Source organism: Psittacula echo (assembly GCF_963264785.1).
Source record: "Psittacula echo genome assembly, chromosome: Z".
NCBI classification, from domain to species: domain Eukaryota; kingdom Metazoa; phylum Chordata; class Aves; order Psittaciformes; family Psittacidae; genus Psittacula; species Psittacula echo.
In genome coordinates this window covers 30,926,557-30,946,403 of record NC_137742.1, presented here as the reverse complement: position 1 = coordinate 30,946,403, position 19,847 = coordinate 30,926,557, and the positions used below count along the sequence as shown (strand labels likewise).

General features: G+C 38.3%; 1 protein-coding gene across 1 annotated transcript in view; it reads left to right on the top strand.

Moving 5' to 3' along the window:
• The window catches only part of SLC1A1 (solute carrier family 1 member 1), a 51,384-nt gene that overhangs the window by 19,178 nt on the left and 12,359 nt on the right, over positions 1–19,847 (top strand). Inside the window, exons 2-7 of the mRNA XM_080638233.1 lie at positions 73–213; positions 10,650–10,742; positions 12,623–12,737; positions 14,666–14,708; positions 16,619–16,726; positions 18,195–18,379. Coding sequence (XP_080494359.1) covers positions 73–213; positions 10,650–10,742; positions 12,623–12,737; positions 14,666–14,708; positions 16,619–16,726; positions 18,195–18,379 — 685 coding nt within the window. The remainder of the gene's footprint in view (positions 1–72; positions 214–10,649; positions 10,743–12,622; positions 12,738–14,665; positions 14,709–16,618; positions 16,727–18,194; positions 18,380–19,847) is intronic.

The following is a 19,847-nucleotide window of genomic DNA, read 5'->3' as shown; positions in this document are numbered from 1 at the left end:
TTTCCTCCTTTTCCCCCATGTGTCTACTATAAATTACTGCTGATTTGTTCCACATCTTTTTGTGCCTTTTAGGTATTGGAGTTGGCATGCTGGTACGGGAATATGGCAACATGTCTAACCTGGGTAAATCCTACTTTTCCTTTCCCGGGGAAGTGCTGATGAGACTGCTCAAACTTATCATTCTGCCGTTAATCATATCAAGTATGATCACAGGTATGTCTGGAATGCATTGTTAGCCGATGGGATTATCACTGTGCTTTATCTTTCTTTCTAAATGAAATAATCTTAAAAAATGTATGGTTTGATGGAACTCTATAATGAAAAGTATAGATTGCATACATTTAGATGAAGCTTTTCTATATGTAATGAAAATGGATTTGAAAGGATTAGCACAATATCTGGTAATTAAGTTATAAGGAGCTTGAGATAATAAACTTTATAGATTCTTGTGGCTCTTTCTCCATGTGTTCAGGAGTGGGTTAAACAGTTGCAGGTTGCAAGCCCAAAGCTGCAACTGCGTATTCTTAGATACAGTGTTAGCTGTTGCAAGTAGTCTCATGCTGCCGTTTCACAAGAAGGAGAGAGCTGATCTTGTATCGTACTGTCATAAAAAAGAGGAGATTCTTCAGCTGCACTTCTGTGGTCTCAGCAAATTCCCATGAGGTGTCTTGCTTGAGCTTTGGCTTTTGCTGAATCCTTCATTCAATGCACTGACCTGACAGAAAACTATAAATTAGGAAAAAATGAAAAGCCTGGTACACTTAGTTCAAAGGGGTTTTGGGGAGGTGCAAGAGAATGCGGAGGAAGACTGTGTGGCCAGGAAGATGTTATGGAAAGAAAAGCAAAGCCTCCCTCTTCTGAAGAAGCAAGCAAGCCGTTAGCTGAAACCCCACCATAGCATGCAAGAATTTACTAACATCTCAGTAGATGAAGACAGACAAAGCCAAGCAAACTTGTCTTTATTCTTCAAGCCACTTACTGAGCGAATATGGGTTGTGATTATTTTCTTTTGGCTTCCTACAATGAATCAGGACACATTTGTCGCTATATTGTCCCCTTTAATCTTCATAAAGCCTCTATTTTGTATTCATGTCCAGGTGTTTGTTGTTTGGTTGGTTGGTCATGGAAATACATTAGACATTTGACTGCAGAAAAGGAGAGCATGCTGTGATCAGAAGATGAAAGGGAAATTTTGATCATGCCATGACAGTTCTTTCAAGAATAGGGTATTGACTACAAACTCCCAGCTCAAAGTTCATGGCCAAAAATATCAGTAATTTCAGCAGTGCACCCCAGAGTGGGCAGGAAGAGCCTAAGGGAGGCTGCCAAAGTCTCTGGAGAATATCTGTAATGCAGGGTGACAGAAGCCCAGTATTGCAATTAAAATAAAGAACACCAAGACTGCAAGATGGAGACATCCAAACAGGAAAGCTGCAAGAGGCAGAGTGAGAAATGGTGACAGAAAATAGTCAAGAGCTGTTTCCAAAGGAATGAAGTGAGATGAAACAGTTGTTAGTACATAAAAGAGAGAAGAACAGAGAGAGGTTTGAAAAAAGGGCTTGGTGTTTTAATTAATAGACAGGACAGCAGCATTTTCATAAAGAGTAGGAAGTGAGACAGAAAGCAAAGGAAAACTGAACTCTTACTTTTATCATATTGAACTTGAGTCTGTGCCTGGAGATCCAGGAAAAGCTGCCAAAACAAGATACATATTCTTTCTTGCCAGGCAAGACTGTATATTTCTTTTTTTCTAACAAGCTTTTATGTCTAGAGTGAAGTTGAACCTTTGTCTTCAGAAATAACATCATTAGGATACCCATGAAATGAATTATTTATTAAATGTCTGGTTCTTGTGAGGGGAAAGAATTATGCTGTTAAAAATATTATACTGCTATTTAACATTCCAGTGTGAGTAAACTGCAGTTGTAACTACTAGTATGAGCTTGGGTTGTAAAACCTGAAGATTACTGGAGTTAAATTCATATGCAGAGATGAGAACAAAATGCTCCAATTCTGACACTGGCATATCCAGTATACATAGAAAAGAAGGGCTTATTTTTCTACACTTCTATGTTAGCTTTTTAAGCAAGAAAAAGGAAACAAGATTGATAAAAAACAGAAGCTACTTCAGCAGAATATATAGAGCTTTGCTGCTCTTGAAGACAAAAGCAGTAGCTGCCTGAGTACAAGTAACAGTGAAATGTGTGGCAAGCAAATGGCCAGGCATTTCCATGCGTGGTGGTTTTCACTATTAATCTGCACTGAGAATGTTTATGAGATATTCTGCATCTTGTAAAAGGAATATGGCAACCTTTCGAGTATCAGAAATGCATATTTGAATTGAGTTATTAGGCTTGTGTCTAATTATAAAGCACACTAGTAATTTTTCCTGTTTTGCACAGAGTCATACAGAATGGTTGAAATTGAAAGGGAACTCGTGAGACCACCCAATACAACCTGCCCCTGCTCAAGGTTGGTCAGCTAAACAGATTGCCCTGAACCATATCCAGTCAGGTTTTGAATATCTTCAAGCATGGAGACTCTGCTACCTCTAAGGGCAATGTGTTTGACCAGCCTCACAGTACAACAGTGTTTTCCTGTTCAGATGAAATGTAATGGGTTTTATTTTTTTGCCTATTGTGTTTTGTCTTGTCTCTGGGCACCACTGAGAAGAATCTGTCTCTGTCTTCATTCCTACCCATAAGGCATTTATACACATGAAAAAGATTCCCGTGAGTCTTCTTTTTCCAAGCTGAGCAGTCCCAGCTCTCTCAGCCTTTTGTCATGTGAGAGGTGCTTCAATCCCTTCATCATCTTCATGTTCAAAATGGGAAACGAAAGAGCTGGAATGCAATGAAAAAAAAAAAATCAGGGCAGCGTATTAATCAGATTGTTCTTATTTCTGATGTTTATCTTTGAAAGTCAGAACAGTTCAGACTTCAGCAACCTTTTTATTGTCCACTATATTAGTAATTGAGGTTAAACCACGCTAAGTCTGTGCCTATGCTCAGGAATAGACCTGCCAGTTCCACTACATATAAAACGTCCACAGATGTACAGTACTGTGAAGGAGCACAGACAAGAAAATGGTGGGAGAAAAAACCTATTTTGTTTCCTATAATGCAGGTCTTCCAAATAAATTTTCCTTTGGTATTACCACTCCTGAGGTAGCAGCTGCCTCAGCAGTTTCCACTTCTGCAAGTACAAGAAGCACAGCTATTGAGAGATGCTGTGTGACTGAGGCATCCTTAACAGGCCGTGTGCATCACCAGCAGGAAAACTGATTTCCAATCTTTAGAAAGCCTTAATCTAGCTCAACACACTCAGAGACTGTATGTTCAGATGCTGAGACACCTGCATGTTCCTTTTTCTGTTTCTGAAGCCAAAAGAGCCTCCAGGAAAGCAGGTCCATTGAATAATATTTAGTAAACCGGTTACCTGAGCTCAGGCAGGAAACTCAGCTTGTCCCTCTGTGTCATGTACGTTGTGGAAAGGACAGAGGATGTTACACTACTGTTAATGAGTTTTACTTTCAGTTGTACTGAGGGAGGCTGGAGGTCCTGTCCCTGCTGTCCAAGTGCAGTCATTGAGGCAGGGAGGACTGCTAAGTCATGGGCTATTAATGGACAAGTCTTTGTGCCCATCCTCTTCGGATTACTTCTGTCACAGTCATCTCCTCCTTTTCCATCAATATCAGTTGACCTTATGCAACTGAGACAGTCCCTACATTATTTAAGGTTTTAAATTATAGTAAAAAAACTTTCAAGTGCATTTCTGGTTCATGGAGCACGATTACCACCAGCTATCAAGAGCAAAGAGCCTCCACACTACAGCCATTATCATGCATCAGCAGTCACTGCCTCCTGTCCCAGCCATATCACTGGGGGCTCCTGGTGGCACTGCTGTGGATGGATCTGAAGTGGGTTAGTGTCTTCTGCTCTTCTGTTCTGGAGCTCAGGATGTAAACAAGTCTGTTACATAAAACAGATCACATTCGCTTTTTTACTCCATTTCTCAGAGTGTGGATATCATGATCGATTAAAAAATTTAGTGTCATGTTAAAGTTTTCTTTTTAGGAACCTAGAAGCTAAAGTTTGTCCGCCTATAGGTTTTAACACCAGTAATTTTGAGGTAATGTAATACTTTCAGTACTTCAGGTTTTCTGTATTCACTCCATACATATTTCACTTGCAATGGTGTGGAGGCTATATTCCTGCTACATCTGTGAACTGAATCTGATTTCTGTTATGAATCTTGCTAGCCTGTCCATCTTGGCAGATTGATGTGTCATCTTTCCTCATCATAGATTTTTATTATATTCCACCTAAGGAACTTCATATCTCATGAAAATGCATTAACTTGAGATTATATAACCTCTAAGAGCTTTCTAGAGGAAAATTACAATTTTCCTTCAAGTGATACTGTTTGCAAACAAGAGGAATGGAAGGCAGTGCTAATACCTTCTTTCTATGCGTATAGTCCAATAAGCTCTCTAGGGAAAGATTATAATACAATGCTGCAATGCTGATTGTGCAAACTGCCTACAAGGCAGCACAACAGTCCCTTAGCAAACTAATATCCAGAGTCAGAAATTTTTCATTACATCTAACCTAGGATTAACCATCTAATGTAGTCCACAGTACTTCATCCAATGCAGAGATGTATAATCATACTGCTCCACAGCAGTTTCACTGGCACACTAATCACAGAATCATAGAATGGTTTGGGTTGTAAGTGACCTTAAAGATCATCTGGTTCCAACCCTCCTGCCATGGGCAGGGACAGCTTCCACTAGACCCTGTTGCTCAAAGTCCCATCCAACCTGGCCTTGAACACTGCCAGGGATGCAGCAGCCCCAGCTTCTCTGGGCAACCTGTGCCAGTGTCTTGCCACCCTCATAGTAAAGTGTTGTGGAATGGACAGTCGGAGATCAGTGTGATCAGACAAAAGCCATCTAATACAAAGTGTCAGCTCCTTATATACTGTCGCTCAAAACTGTTTACAGTAATGTGGTACCTTGTGGTTGCATACATATCTTTGAGGCCCTTAACAACTAGCATATAATTGGTTAAGCACAGGTATGAGAACCTGACCTTCAAAGCTTGCCAACAGTCCACAATTTAACAACTCAGTAAATTCTAGCTCCTTCTTACTCACTCCCTTATTCGTGTCCTCTTTCACTCTTGGATGACCCTGAATCCATGTCGAGCTCCACGCAGGCACTTGCTGATCTGGGTATATGGCCATTCTTTGCCAGAAAATCATCCACAGTAAAGAATATCTTTTAATGTCTAACCTAAATCTCCCCTCTTTCAGTTAGTGCAGTGTTTGAAAGATGGATTTATATTCAACAAAAAGGTGCGGCTATTTCAAATTTCAGGGGCTGTTTGGGCGTGGCAGACAGGTCTGGTTTGTGACTGTGACTTTGTCTAGATAATTTACCTGGCTGCAATACTTGCAGAAGTTTTTTTATTAGCTACTTGGTTTCTTTTAGCTGAAATATTAATTGTTACTTGTATTCCCCAGAGTCCAAGTAACCTCTTTTGAATAAAAGGGAAGTACAGAAACCATTGACAATCTCATTACATTTCTTAGGAAAGAGTAAGAAAGCTGTAGACCAACCTGGAAGCAGCAAAAAGAGGTTGAATATTAGCAGTTGAGCAAAGACACTCCTGTATTTCATGCGAGTGGAGTTGCTGTTCGCATCAGAAGGGTGGACAAAGAAAGAAAACCTGAGGACCAGTTTGTGTTCAGAATGTTCCAAAACAACCTTTCTGAGTAACAAGGCAGAGAAAGACAAGTGTTTTTCACAAAAGGCATAGAAAATCAATTTCCTGGATTTTCATGAAGCTTCAACAGCACCAGTACCACTGAAATGTATATTGCAATGACTTTTCAAGACTTCTTTGCAACTTTTCCAGCATTTCCAAAATTACAGATTTATTTAGGGACATTCTCTCTTCCCATGTGACACCAAAATGGAAAAAAAAAAATCCTCTTGTTAGGGAGAGAAAGGGCAACCAAATATTGGTCTTTCATAAAATTGCAACCTTGTGTTACACTAAAGTGTAATTTTTTAAAATCTGTGAGAGACTGAAATAATGATACATTCTTCTGCCAGTGGCTACAGGTGAAATCTTCTGGAACACCAATCTTCCAGTATCTGAAGGGGGCCTACAAGGATGCTGGGGAGGAACTATTCATCAGGGACTGTAGTGACAGGACAATGGGTAATGGGTTAAAACTTAAACAGGGGAAGTTTAGATTGGATCTAAGGAAGAAATTCTTTACTGTGAGGGTGGTGAGGCACTGGAATGGGTTGCCCAGGGAGGTTGTGAATGCTCCATCCTTGGCGGTGTTCAAGGCCAGGTTGGATGAGGCCTTGGGTGACATGGTTTAGTGTGGGGTGTCCCTGCCCATGGCAAGGGTGTTGGAACTAGATGATCTTAAGGTCCTTTCCAACCCTAACTATTCTATGATTCTGTGATTCTATGTTTCATACTTAGACTCAATTTGCTTAGATCAGACCATCCCCTTCGATAAAACAGCTTTATACAGTAGCATTTCAGGGAAGCTGCTGTAAATGCGTACAACAAAACAAGATTATGAAAGAAATTTCAGAGGGACTTCAACTGAAGTTGCAGATGACTGGCGGTGCTATTATCCAGTCTTAACAGGGCTCTTGGTTTGATTGGTTTGAATCACTTAACAGGACAGACAGGGATTCTAAAGTAAGAGTAAGAGAAGCTATGTCTTTAACTTTGGCCACACGTATTCCACATGCAAAAATCAGTAGTTGAACACAAATCAAGGTTAAATTGGTCGGTTGTAATCATTACATTTTCCCACTTCTGATTTCTTGCAAGTTTCACAATATTGTCCTTCTTCCTGGTTATGTTTTTAAAGAGGAAACTCCTGGGAATCCTCTAGTAAAAGAACAAAAATAACAGCTATGAAAATAAAAGAAAATTGGTAGCCTTCCTGGCAAAAGATGCAAGTGAAAACAAACCATATACAGTATATAAAAGTTACTGCAATGTGAAGAAGAGCTGTATTAGTTTTCCTTTTTTCTCCAGCATTTAAGATGGGATGTCCATGTTTCTTACTCAGAAGTATGTGCCTCTTGTGCTTGTTGAGGGTCCGGTACCATCCTCATCCCTGTAGTGCTTTGATGCCTTTGAATACTCTGTTAAACAAAATTATTAGAATCAGTCATATTATTTATCCTCCCATTCTTTCCTAAAATAATAATAATAATAAAAGCATATACAGTACAGAATTTCATTTTGATAGGGTTTTGAGGTTTTCGGAGAAGAAAGAGAAGATGTGAGAGGCTTGATTTCACTGATTGTTTTCTTTTTTATTCTCTTACAAGTGTATGTGTTGCAAATTAGAGAAAATTGAGGAAAAAACCCTAGTACAAATAACTTGTAGAAGACTGTAACATAGAGAACATAGGTGCTGAATTGCAGAAGACTAGGCAATTGATTCCCAAATCTAGCTTCAAATATTAAAATCTTACCTCTCTTTTGCTAAAATAATGTGGGTAGAGAGGTTAGATAGATTAACAAATTTTAATACTGATTGATGCCTTTTGTGTGTCCTTACATCTTGTGTATTACAGCAAAAGAATAGCATTCCATGCTTCAGAGTCTGTAGCTGAATTAGAACACCCTTGTAGAAAAATTTAAGGAACTAATCTGAAACACAGCAGGTTTGAAATGCCCAAGGACAGAGGAGAATCCATCATGCTTGTTGTCATTCTGTACAGTAGACTACATTTACAGTTTATCTGCTTAAACCTGTTTAAACTCTTAGAACTTGGGGATAGGCTGAGGGAGTGAAAGAGCAAATAAAATGGTTATAAAACTTTAGTGGTAATCTGCAGTAGATACACACAGTAGATACACGGTTTTTGTGATCTTACTTTTACTTACAACTCTGCAGGCTCTTCATTTTGAGTAGCATGTGTGTCCTCTTAGATTGAGAAATAAGTTTTCTTACGAACTGAAATCAGTGTTAGTTTTATGCTCTGTTTAATACATCTTCCATTAACTTTTTCAGTCATAACCGAAGAAATTACAAAGCCATGATACTATTTCAAGAGAAATGCAATTTTCAGTTGGTTTGACAAGAAGTCCAGTAGCTTTAAGTTGCAATATATTATCAATGGCTCACTAGTGACAGTAGGATATATCTGGAGGGAAATCTGGTTTTATATATTGTGTTTTCCTATGTGTAACAAGCTAACACAAAAAAAAAAGGGAGCATAGCAGCATAAAGCACTCAGTGGAAACCTGCCTGTGGCACTGGTAGTGAATGCTACTTCATTCTCTAAGTAGAAGCATAATCCTGTATAAAATTTTATTTCAGAGCACAGCAGTTTAAAAAAAAAGCAAAACCAATCCACACCTCTTGTCCTCAGAGCATACTTGTACTTCACTTATTCAGTGATGTCTGCCTGACTGAATTGCATGTTTTTATAGCTACTAGCAAAGCAGCACTGACATCGCAGTGGAAGCATAAGATGGATTCTGCCACAGCTTAGTTACTAACAGGATTATTATCTAGTTTAAAAAAGCAAAGTCAAAGTTTTCCCTTAGTTATGCCTCTGTAACTCCAGCGAGCATAACTGTTTGGAAAGGGGGTTGATTTGGAGCCAGAAGTATGGCTGTCACATAAACTTTGTGTCATACTAATTGTAGAATCTTTATAACTGAATAATCTTGGGAAGTAACCTTGCATGATTATTAGGTTCCTGGCTAAGTCAACAAGACTGTCAGGCAAAAAAAATCTTAAGGCAAGTCTTGTGAAGCACTTCGACCCTTGGAAAGATCTTATCTCCACTGTCTGTCCAACTCCTCTTGACAGTCAGTACAACAAGTTTTAGAATAAAATTCCATGATTTCTAGTTTCACGAACTTTTCATTAAGAGATAGAACTGTGGCAATACCAGTTTCATCTCTTTTAAAAGATGTAGAGTCTTGTAAGTTAAAATATCAGGTGCAAGAGTTTCAACATTGACAGCTTTGAAACCAGCTTTTGTACTGTCTGAAGAACACATTATTTATTACTATCCATTCTCAAGAGTTTCTACTGCCATAATTTCCATAGCTGAGCCCATGGCAATGTGAAAGTCCTCCTTTCTACTTGTTTTTTTCCCAGTTCCCAAGGTGAGAAATAAACATGATGGCCTGTATTCTGTGTCCGTTCTGTTCTTTGTGCCTCAAACAATATCCTTAGTGCTGACAGCCTCCTGTAATAGCTGGTTTTTTTCTGTGGCATTGTTTTTTTCTGTGCACTGGTCTGTATTCCCTTGCTGTAGTAGTAGTTCTTTTATTATCCTTATTTGGTATACAAATGAGAGTCTTTACATCATGATTTCTGCATGTATATGTAGTTCTTCTGTACTCAGCCTGATGATATGCTGTCCCATGGAAGATCCCAAAATTATCAAATAGATGATGAAACAGAATAACCTTCATTCTCCCCTCCCAGTACTGTTTGTATTTTGAATAACAATTAACAGAGGCATTATATAAATGCCATAGACAAGGTTGTTACTGCTGTTAATACACCTTCTGAAAGAGACATCAACACATGTTGAAGCTCAGAGATGAGTAAGTTACATTTGTGTAACTTACTTTTACAAGATATTTTGATTTTTCTTCCTTAGTTTTTGGAACTCTTTTTTTCTTTTTTTTTTTCCTCTATAAGATTGTGCTTCTTGTAGGTTAAATATCCTCATGGTAATTTTGCTCTTCTGTACAGAAGAATCTGCCCAGTCTTTGATAACCCAACTCAATAATCATAAAAAGATAAGCCCATCACAAATGTATGATAAAGATTAGCAGTGAATTATTAACTTGTGTGGTTATAGGCAGTAAACTTTTACAGTCACAATGCTAATTTTACCCTGGTTACTGAATTGTATGTGTGCAGCTATAACGGTAAATCTGTTAAACAATTAAAAAAATACTTCAGGAGCAGTTTGATATAATACTGTTGCCAGAAGTTAAGCTGACCTCAGTATAACACCCGCCTTAGCACTTCCCCACCTTTATTAACAAAACCTTCCCTCAGTTCTTGACAATGACAGATACAGGCAGAGGAGTGGAAACATCCCAGACTTCAGAAAAGCTTTAGGCAAAAAACCCCAATTAAACCTGTTAATGAAGGTGAGCCCACCAGGAATAAGCCTTACTTGTCTGTGTGTGCCCTTGGGAAACCTGGGGTAACAGTCCTGAGCAGCTCCCTTCCCATGGCTTTTAGTTTTAAAGCCAAAATACAATAGATCTGAAGAAAGTGAAGCTATTGTTTAAGTGAATATGGAAATAAATTGTGACATATATTCATAAACCAAAGAAGTCTAATTTGTCACGACATCAGGGAATCAGAAAAGCTCATATATATTTTTCCTAGAGAATTCCTGGGGAACTTGATTTCTGTGAAGAAGCAGAAGCAAATATGTTGGTCCACTACAGGCATTTTTCTGAAGTGCAAGTGGCAATTAGGTATTTAGGAATATCTTGAATAAAGAAAAAAATCCTGCATAGAAATAAGAGACAATAAATAATTGTCTTTACAGAAAAAGCAGGCTTCATGTAAGACTGTATTTTAGTGCTTTGTTTTTGTGGTTCCTTTTGCAGGTGTTGCTGCTTTGGATTCCAGTGTTTCTGGGAAGATTGGTTTGCGAGCGCTCATCTATTATTTCTGCACTACAGTCATTGCTGTAATACTAGGTACTCTGTGATACTGTAACTTTTTAAATCCTCATTAAAATCTTCGGCATTGCCTAACTGCAGTTATGCAGTACTATGACATTACTGATTTCCCCAGACAGGATGAGGAGAAGAGACAGGAATCATACCAAACATCTTGTCATGCTTGTAGCCAGGTATAGGGAGAAGTTAGTGCCTCTGTTCACACTTCGGCTGTATTCTTATGCAGAATGAAGCCACAGGAAATTTTGCCATACATTTCAGCTCAAGAAAAATTAGGAATTGTCTGCTTAGGTAAACAGTGACGGCAGTAGGAAAGCTGAATGAATATCAAAGGCCAGCCTTAATTACAAAGTGATTTCCCCAATATCAAAATAATAGATTGTCAGTGATTCTCAGATTCGAGAATGTGTAATATGTCTTATCTGAAAGAACAACAGAAAATACTGCTTCCCTTGTCATCTCATTTCCTTCCTAAAATGTTTTTGTCACCTCTTTCACTGTCAGGCTTCACTCATAGTTCTGTGAAGTCCATATCTCCTCTTGCAGGAAGTTCATTCTCTATAAGCAACATTAAAATCTTCCATATTTGATTAAGCAAACATTTCAGCCTTCCTTCCTAAATAAGAAATAAAATTAGACCCTTCTCTGTCTCCTGTCACATAGTTTGTGCCTTATCTTCATATTTTGTTGAGCCTGAGTGGATACTGTGCCTAGATATCACCCACTAAAAAGAAATACGTATTTATTTGAAGGACAAAATGTACATCGCATGTGGCCTACTTGTAAGGCAAAGCAATATTTATAATAGAAAAAGAATCATATACAGACACATGAGGCCAGATTAATTTTTAGAGGTTGCATTATTGAGCAGAATAGATCACTGTGGTTGTACCATTTAGGCTGTCTCATCTGTCTGGGAATTTTCTGTGAACACATAGTGAAGAAAATTAATAAAGCCTAACATTAATTAGACAAAAAGCAATTAGACTAAAATTAGTTAAAGACTAACTTTGAAATTAGCCCTACACGAAGAAACTCCTAAGAAAGGGGTTAAACCAGATAATCTCCAGAGGTCCCCGCTATTCTGAGTTATTCTATGATACTCTGATATTATTTGTTTCACTGTGCACAGTTACACAAATTCAGTTCTGCTTTTATTCACAGCTGTCATTAGAAGGCCTTGTTCCTGTCTGGTTGAAGGGTCCTTCAAATGCCTCTTTCTCCTATGCTGAGATTTAGTAGTTTCATTTGCTTTAGATTTGTTTGGTTTTGGGGGAGAAAAAAATTTGGAAAGGCCTGGTATTTCATTTAATAGTAAAAATGCCTAAAATGAAGTCACTGAAGTAAATGGAAAAATTGTCATTGATTTCAGTATTCATAAGGTTAAACCTAGTGTTTCTTGCCTGTAATTTTTTATTTCAGTCTGTTTCAGAAGCCAGTTCTTTTATGTAACTTTATTGCTAATTAACTTTAACAAAACATCTGTTGTACATTGGGATCACAGGACAACACACTTGTATTCATATTTGAAAATTACTAACAAGAAGAACTGCATAAGGGAGAAAGTAAATGGCAATTTGAAATTTCACCATGCAGAAGTTGCAGACCACTTCAGCTGAAGTTCAGCTGAAGTAATTTACTCTCTTGGTAAGCAGTAATGATTTAGTAACATAAATGCAAAACCAAAGCTAGAGTACCCATGTCCAGTGTCAAGGCTACAAGTAGCTCCTGTGTTGGAACCCACCGTATATTTCCCTTTTCTGAACATCCCTGCATCCAGGGAAAGCATTTAGTGCATTTAACTCATTAAGAATTTAGCTACACTGGATACACTGAGGCATGGTTCACCACTGCTTCTGCTTGCATTGTGAGCTTTTCTTATGGTTCTCCTTCTGCAGGGATTGTCTTAGTTGTGACCATTAAACCTGGAATGCCTCAGAAAGCAAATGAGATTGACAGAACAGGCAGTACCCCAGAAGTCAGTACTGTTGATGCCATGCTGGATCTGATCAGGTGAGGTATTCTTTTTTTAGTTTCCATACCCTTGTTGCTGAAGTCCCAACAATACAAATAAAGTTGTGATGTGTAATAAAAATGCTTTCTAATGTTGTTTGGATGAATACAGAATATCTTGCATTTCAACAGGCTAGCCATTTTTGGAGCATATTCAAATCAGTTTGCTAACAAAAATTGTCTTTACACCATAGACTTTGTTAACAAACTAATGACAACAAAAATACCCTCCTTTGTAGAAACCGATACGCAAGATTTACCTATTATGAAGAAAATACCCAGAAAAGATTGAATGGTTGGTGGGTTACTGACTGGCAGCTTCTGTGTCATCCAGCATAGACAACCACCTGAAACTGCAGTGCTCTGTTTCTGCTCCTCAAGGCAGGATGCAGAGTAACAGATGCAGTATGCAAAGGTTTCTTGGGGTTGTACATTCAGCAAATTTGCTGCATCACCGGTATCTGTGGCAGTCTTATGATGAGTCTTTTCCCATTTGCATCCTGGAACATTGTAGATACTTGAAGTGGTCAGAAGAAGGAAACCCCTATAAAAGTCTGCAGAAGACTTGGGTGGGTTTTCCGAACTACTGGTTTTGAATTTAGAAATTAGAAAAAAATAGCAAAAAAGGCTTGCATTTCCAGTAGTGGCGGAGTAGTTCCCTCAAAAATGTTTTGTGGATTATTTTTTTTCTCCAGCTGCAATTGGTCACTGATCTGTGTCACTATTTCTGCCCACTCATTTCCTTTTGTAGAATTTTTACTGAATTTATCTGTCCCCTCCTGCCTGTGTATTACTGGAATGGCGCCTCCTTGGCTAGGTAATTTTTTGCCTCATGGTCACTTGCCCAGGAATCAATGAGTAGAACTGTACAAAGAGCTGCATTATAAACCTAATTGGTCTATTACCGGTAACTTCCACATGAACATTTCCACACATATTCACAGGGCTCATGTAGTTCCATGCCACAAAATGTGTTCCTGTATTAAGAAGCAGTGTGAATTGGAATTCAGAGTAATCTGAGGTTTTGCTAAAGTTTGTAGTTCAACTTCTTGTAAGCAAATTTAAGACTGTAAATTAGGAGTTTGAAATCTGAAATTCTCTGTCAAAGAAATAAGTAGTTACTTTTCCTACAGATCAGATCCAAATCTGCACAGTCTTGTAATATAAAGGAAAATTGCAGGCCTGTACAAAGTAACCTTGCCTTGAGGAGTATTTTCTTTAAAAACTGGAAAAATAAAGCAGGAGTTTGTGAAAGATCTAGAAGAAGGATAAAGACTTCTGTTTCAATATGTAAAACCGTGTTTTTCCACACAGAACTGATTATCCAGTAAATACCAAATTAATGCTTTTTTCTGCAGTCACTTGAATCTGAAATTGTCAGTTGGAAAGGAGACACAACTGGGTTGCACTGCTTTTGATCTAATTTCCTAATTTTTCAGTGTTCTTAACCCTGGAATAATACATGGGAATCCTCCATCAGCCAAGATTAATTTCTGAATTCAGAACTACAATAGAGGTCACCAAATACTGATTCTTCCAGCACAGCATTTATAAGAGTTACTATTTATTTTCTGCCGCTATTTGACAAATCCTATAAAAATGGTGTGTCCTGTATTCCTCAGGGAAATGACGGAGATGATGCAGCACGGAAAAAAAAATAACAAAACCAGTAAGTTTAGTAGTTCACCAACATAAATGTCTAACATTGAAAGATGAACTCAAAAATTCAATAGTAGGAAAACAGTCAACAAATCACTGGGAGTCCTAAACTTCCTGGACTTAATATCTCTTGTTGCTGAACACACTGCTTTCTGGATAAAGGAATGCAACCTGATCTGTTTTTCGAACAGTGGATTTTATCATTTTGTTTATATAAGCAATGTTTTCTTAGTATACTATAGTGCTGAAATGCCTCTACTTTTTTACAGGAATATGTTCCCAGAAAACCTTGTCCAGGCCTGTTTTCAACAGGTAAGTTTGAACATTCGTTTTTGCTATTGTAGTTTTCATTGTTAACTACAAGTTATTCCTTTTTTATGTCCCCCAAAAACTATGTCAGGTAACAATTATTTCTGAGAAGTCCAGGAGTATCTTAATCTCCCATAAAAAGACCCTTTTTTAAGGCATCTTTGTTTCATTTCCAGTATGATAAACTCTTTGTTACCAGCTGTTATGTCCTTGATCATCCCTTGCAAAAAGACAGTGTTTAGGAGCTGGGTGCAAAAACCAAGCAGTGTATTAGACAAGATTTGTCCTTTTGGGACAGGCAGAGTTAGAAGAACCATGTTATGAGGGTGTATTTCTTTGTTCTTAAAAACCCTCAGTGTCTGATGAAGTCCGAATCACTTTGTCCTCACCCCATTGTGTCTGACATCTAATACCCATTGCCTGACCTGGTGATCTGTCTTAAGGAAGAGGCAGCCAATTGGTAGTCTATTTGAGGCATCTTTCAGGAAAACTGCGATTTGCAAGATAAAAGAGGAAGGTGCTGTCTATATATAAATTATCAGACTTCCAATTCAGTCATCTTTATCTGTAAATACATTAACTGTGTTTTGTGATTCTCTGCTTACCTTTTTTGCTTGCCCCTTCAGCTGTCTACCAGTTTAGCTGAGGTTTATAAGTGAGGTAGTTAACCTTTCCCAGGAAATTATGTTAACTATCCAGCTGTGCAGAACACTGAATGTATTTCCAGTTTATAAAACTTTTTCGTGTAGTTTTTCTCATATTAATTACTGTCAGTCAACACTAAGGGGACAGACAGGTTCTTTTAGGGGCGCATGGCAGAATGATGATGACACTAAATTGTAGTGACAATTAAAGCTTTATTTTCTTAACAGGATATTATGATCAGTACAACACAGAATTTATAATCAGGTGGCATGGGATTTCTATAAGCATAATCAGTGTAGTACAGTTCTATAATAGCACCACTTAGCTTACAGTTTTGTATCACTCAGATTCTGCAGATTAGGTCAAATCTCAATACATGGTTTGCTGTATCAATGTAACAATCATAATCTAGACTCATAAAAGAGTATGAGTTAGTCATTCAGTCTTTAGAGGGAGCAAATGATGGTGGTTGTGCCCCTGGCCACTGGCAGGTGTCAGTCTCACCATCCAGTAGCCACTCTGGTCCAAGTTTCCCCTTAACTCCTTGGTTTTACAGACATTGCTCTATGTGCTGTCACACTTCCCTGTTCTGTAGCAGGGTCACCACCTGTCCACATGCTTGGGCCTTCAAGGCCAGTAAGGAGGGGAATAATTAGCCTGGTGTCCAGTAATCTTGACGCTGGTCTACTTGGGGCACAGGACCTTCAGGGAAAAGAGGACTAAGAGATCATTAGCTCACCTACAGAGAATGGCTGTTCACCTTATGTAATAGCATTGGTTACGCTAACCATGTTACTAGGGCTCTGGCTGTATCAGGTGCACTTACTCTGCAGACCTCTACTGATGTGGCTGACAGCAGTTCTCTCCAGCCTGTCCCAGCAAAAAGTCCACTTGTCATTGTCAGGAGGTGTATGTATCTCATCCCCCCCAAGACTGCGTCAGGCCATAGGGAACCTGAGGGCCTGTGTCCTGGGTTCAGCAGCAGCAGTCAGTTTTTCTCCTTGTCGCTTAAACCATGACAGCCTGGGAAACAGAATTCATAGCATATTATCTATGAATCACTTGTCTGATATACAGCATCTGAAGTACAGAACCATGATGGTTCACATGAATTGGGAATTAATGTCTTTATCTATGTTTGCTATCTTCAAGTTAGACTGGTTCATTTTTCCCTTATTTTTAGTGGGCAAAGGCTATGCCTTTGTCCATTCTTCAGTTTCCTCATGTTTCTAAATAAATTCTTCCCTTTTTTTGGAAAACTTTTCCAGTATAAAACTAAACGTGAAGAAGTTGAAGCTACAGCTGGTGTGGATAAAAACAGCTCCGCATTGGCACAACAACCTGTTACAACTGCTACGACAGCAGAGGATTCAAAGGTGAGACCTTGGTTGTCATATTCCTTCATAATATACGAAGTAGGGACAAAGAACATAGAATCATAGAATAGTTAGGGTTGGAAAGGACCTTAAGATCATCTAGTTCCAACCCGCCTGCCATGGACAGGGACACCTCACACTAAACCATGCCACCCAAGGCTTCGTCCAATCTGGCCTTGAAAAATTTGGTTTAGTTCATGTGGCTAGTGATTAAGAAAAGGAAGGAAATGGTACATAGATTTTATCAAGGGATCAAAACTTAGGAAGTAAATACTAGAGGTAATTATGAGGGTCTTCAAGTAGGGTTTAAGAGCAAAGGACTCCACTGGTAATTAAGCAGTCCAAAGATAGTAGATAATGTGAGCAAATAATACATTCATATACTCCATTAAATGTGTATGCTAATGAATTGCCAATTTGCTGAGAAATTAAACACAACAGTCAGTGTGGAAAGGCTAGATGTATATCCATGGAGCGTAACTGTAAGCACTGCAGAAAGAAAGGAATGAAAAATCATAATACTTTTTTTTTAATGGAAAGCAAAACAATGGACGGCATTTGTTAAATAATAGTTTGTTACACTGCCAAAAAAAAAAAAAAATACTGACAGAAGAGAAGAAGAGGTTTAACAAGCCTCTCATTAGACATGTGGAAAGCTTATGAGTCTTGTTTGTTTATAAAACCTAGACTTATACCAGAGAAGAGAGAGAAAGGAATTCAATGGATTATAAACACAGATCTATGAACCAAATCAATATGCGTTTTATTATGCTCCTTCAAAACTTGATCTCATAGTAATGAAAGCATGCAAACATGGACTATATGAAAAGACATGACTTAAATCCTGAGGCAGGATGTTGTGAAGAATTGCACCATTTCCTTCATATGTTCATACTGCACAAACACAGAGGAGTGTGTGAATACCTATTTAGTAGGATTTTTACGTTACGTATATCCAATTCTGCTATAAACTATATAATTTCACTAATTTCAGCTGAACAATAGATTTTAAATGAGGCAAAATCGGATACCATTGTCTTAGTTCTTACACAACGGATTCTTTATCTTAAATGCAGACACAAACCCTCCAGTTCTTCAGAAATAACCACAAGGATTCCACATCAGCTATGTTTTGTTCTCCACAGTAGGGACTAAGTCTTGAGTATATTGAAGCCATGACTGTGGATACCTAGATGTTGCCAGTCTATAGGAAGGGCACATAAATTAAGGGATGCTTTGTCCCCTGCTAGGGTTTGATCAAATCCTTGCATAACTTTAAAATACAAAGCTTTCAAAGCCAATTTAGTTCTACCTTCATTCTTGAGCATGCCTGCCAGAAAGGGAATAGAGTCACTGGGGAAGAGCTCTGTGGCTTTTCAAGGGAAGATCTAAATGTGTTTTAATTTTAGAACTCTTTAAATTCAGTATTTTCAGCTAGTAACTTTTTTCCCTTTAATCTAATCTGTAGAACAAAACCCAAGAATACAAACTCGTGGGCATGTATTCCAACGGCATCAATGTGCTGGGGTTGATCGTGTTTTGTCTTGTTTTTGGAATGGTTATTGGAAAAATGGGAGAGAAAGGACAAGTGCTGGTGGATTTTTTCAATGCACTGAATGAAGCTACAATGAGAATAGTTGAGATAATTATGTGGTAAGTCCAAAGACATACTGGCATTTTCTAACTACTACTTTGAATGGATTTTGTCATTGAAGAGGTAGGAGCAGACTCATACTTGCATGTCTGCTTTTGTATAGTGTTTTACAGCAAATATCTTTAAAAGAAAGGCTGGTAAAAAGTTTCCTTTCTACAGAATTTAATTCTTTTGAGGGGACGAGGCTTCTACTTACTATATACTAAAGACAGTTCTTATTGGTACACCAGAAATCTGAGTTTTTCAGACATTCTTGCCAGAGGTTTACATCAAACCAGTACAGCTGCATTAGTGATTTGAGAACTGCAGAAGCATTACCACTCACATGCCTTTCTCTGTCTTGAACACTGTTCCCTGATAGCCATTACGTTCACAGGAGAGCTGTCCTTAGAGCTAAGTTCCTTTAGAAATACAGATTAATATACAAGCCGCAGCACAGAACAAAATCCAAAATGGTATGCAAAATGCAACCTATTATCATTTATTTGCTGCTAGTGGGTTTTGTGGGACAACATTCTCACAATATTCTCTCATAATATTCTTAGGAAAAAGAATTAGGAAATGTAGAAACTCATCTGATAGTGTTTGGTTGGACTTCACAGCTATTCACAGAGCTTTTGTCCATGCAGGTCACAATTACAGGGTCAGGACTATAAGCACACACAATCCTTTCCAGAGCTTGATCCTACATGTGGAGTGCCTTGTGCCATTTATTACAATACTCTGCTCATACCCACGTATTTGACACAAACAGTAACTTACCATATCAGGCCCTTCCATGGATTTTAATTCCATCCCAGCACACTGAGGTGCCTGTAGCACAGTAAAACTGTACAGGGTTTAGTTGCAGACTTTTTGCTGCCTTTAGTTGCACACTTTTAGTTGCCACTTTTTACTTTTGCTAAAGAAAAGTAAATTAATTTCTTCAACTTAAAGTCCTGTGCTAGGCAGCTGTTTCAGTCCTCAGCTGAATTACAGCCCTGTGAAATAGGCTGCCTCATTCTGCAGCAAATTACCACTAACAAGACCTGAGAGTTAGCACATGCCACAAATACAGGAATCTACCCGTAAGCTGACCTATGCATTGTCATGCACATGCCTGAAGCTGTGATTACAGAATTCCTGTTTCTACAGATGTGGGAGATGTTGTCATGAATAAGGTGAAGTTTGATGCTGGCAATATGAAGAATTAATTCTGCTTTCACTAAATTTAGGGCTCAGAAGGAACTAGGCCCTGCTTTGCACAGGGTCAAGGTCCTGTTTTATTTGTGAGATAGCACATACTCATTTTATAAATTTCTATTTTGAAATAGATAACTTTTATATATTCACAAATTTATAGATTAATTTGTACTACTCAAAGCTCTGAAGTGGCAACTTGTCTCTGTGACAGCTGCTCTGTGGTACCAGAAGGAATGCAGTGGAGCTAGTAATAGCCTAAGCCCTGATTTTTGCCTTGAATTTTCA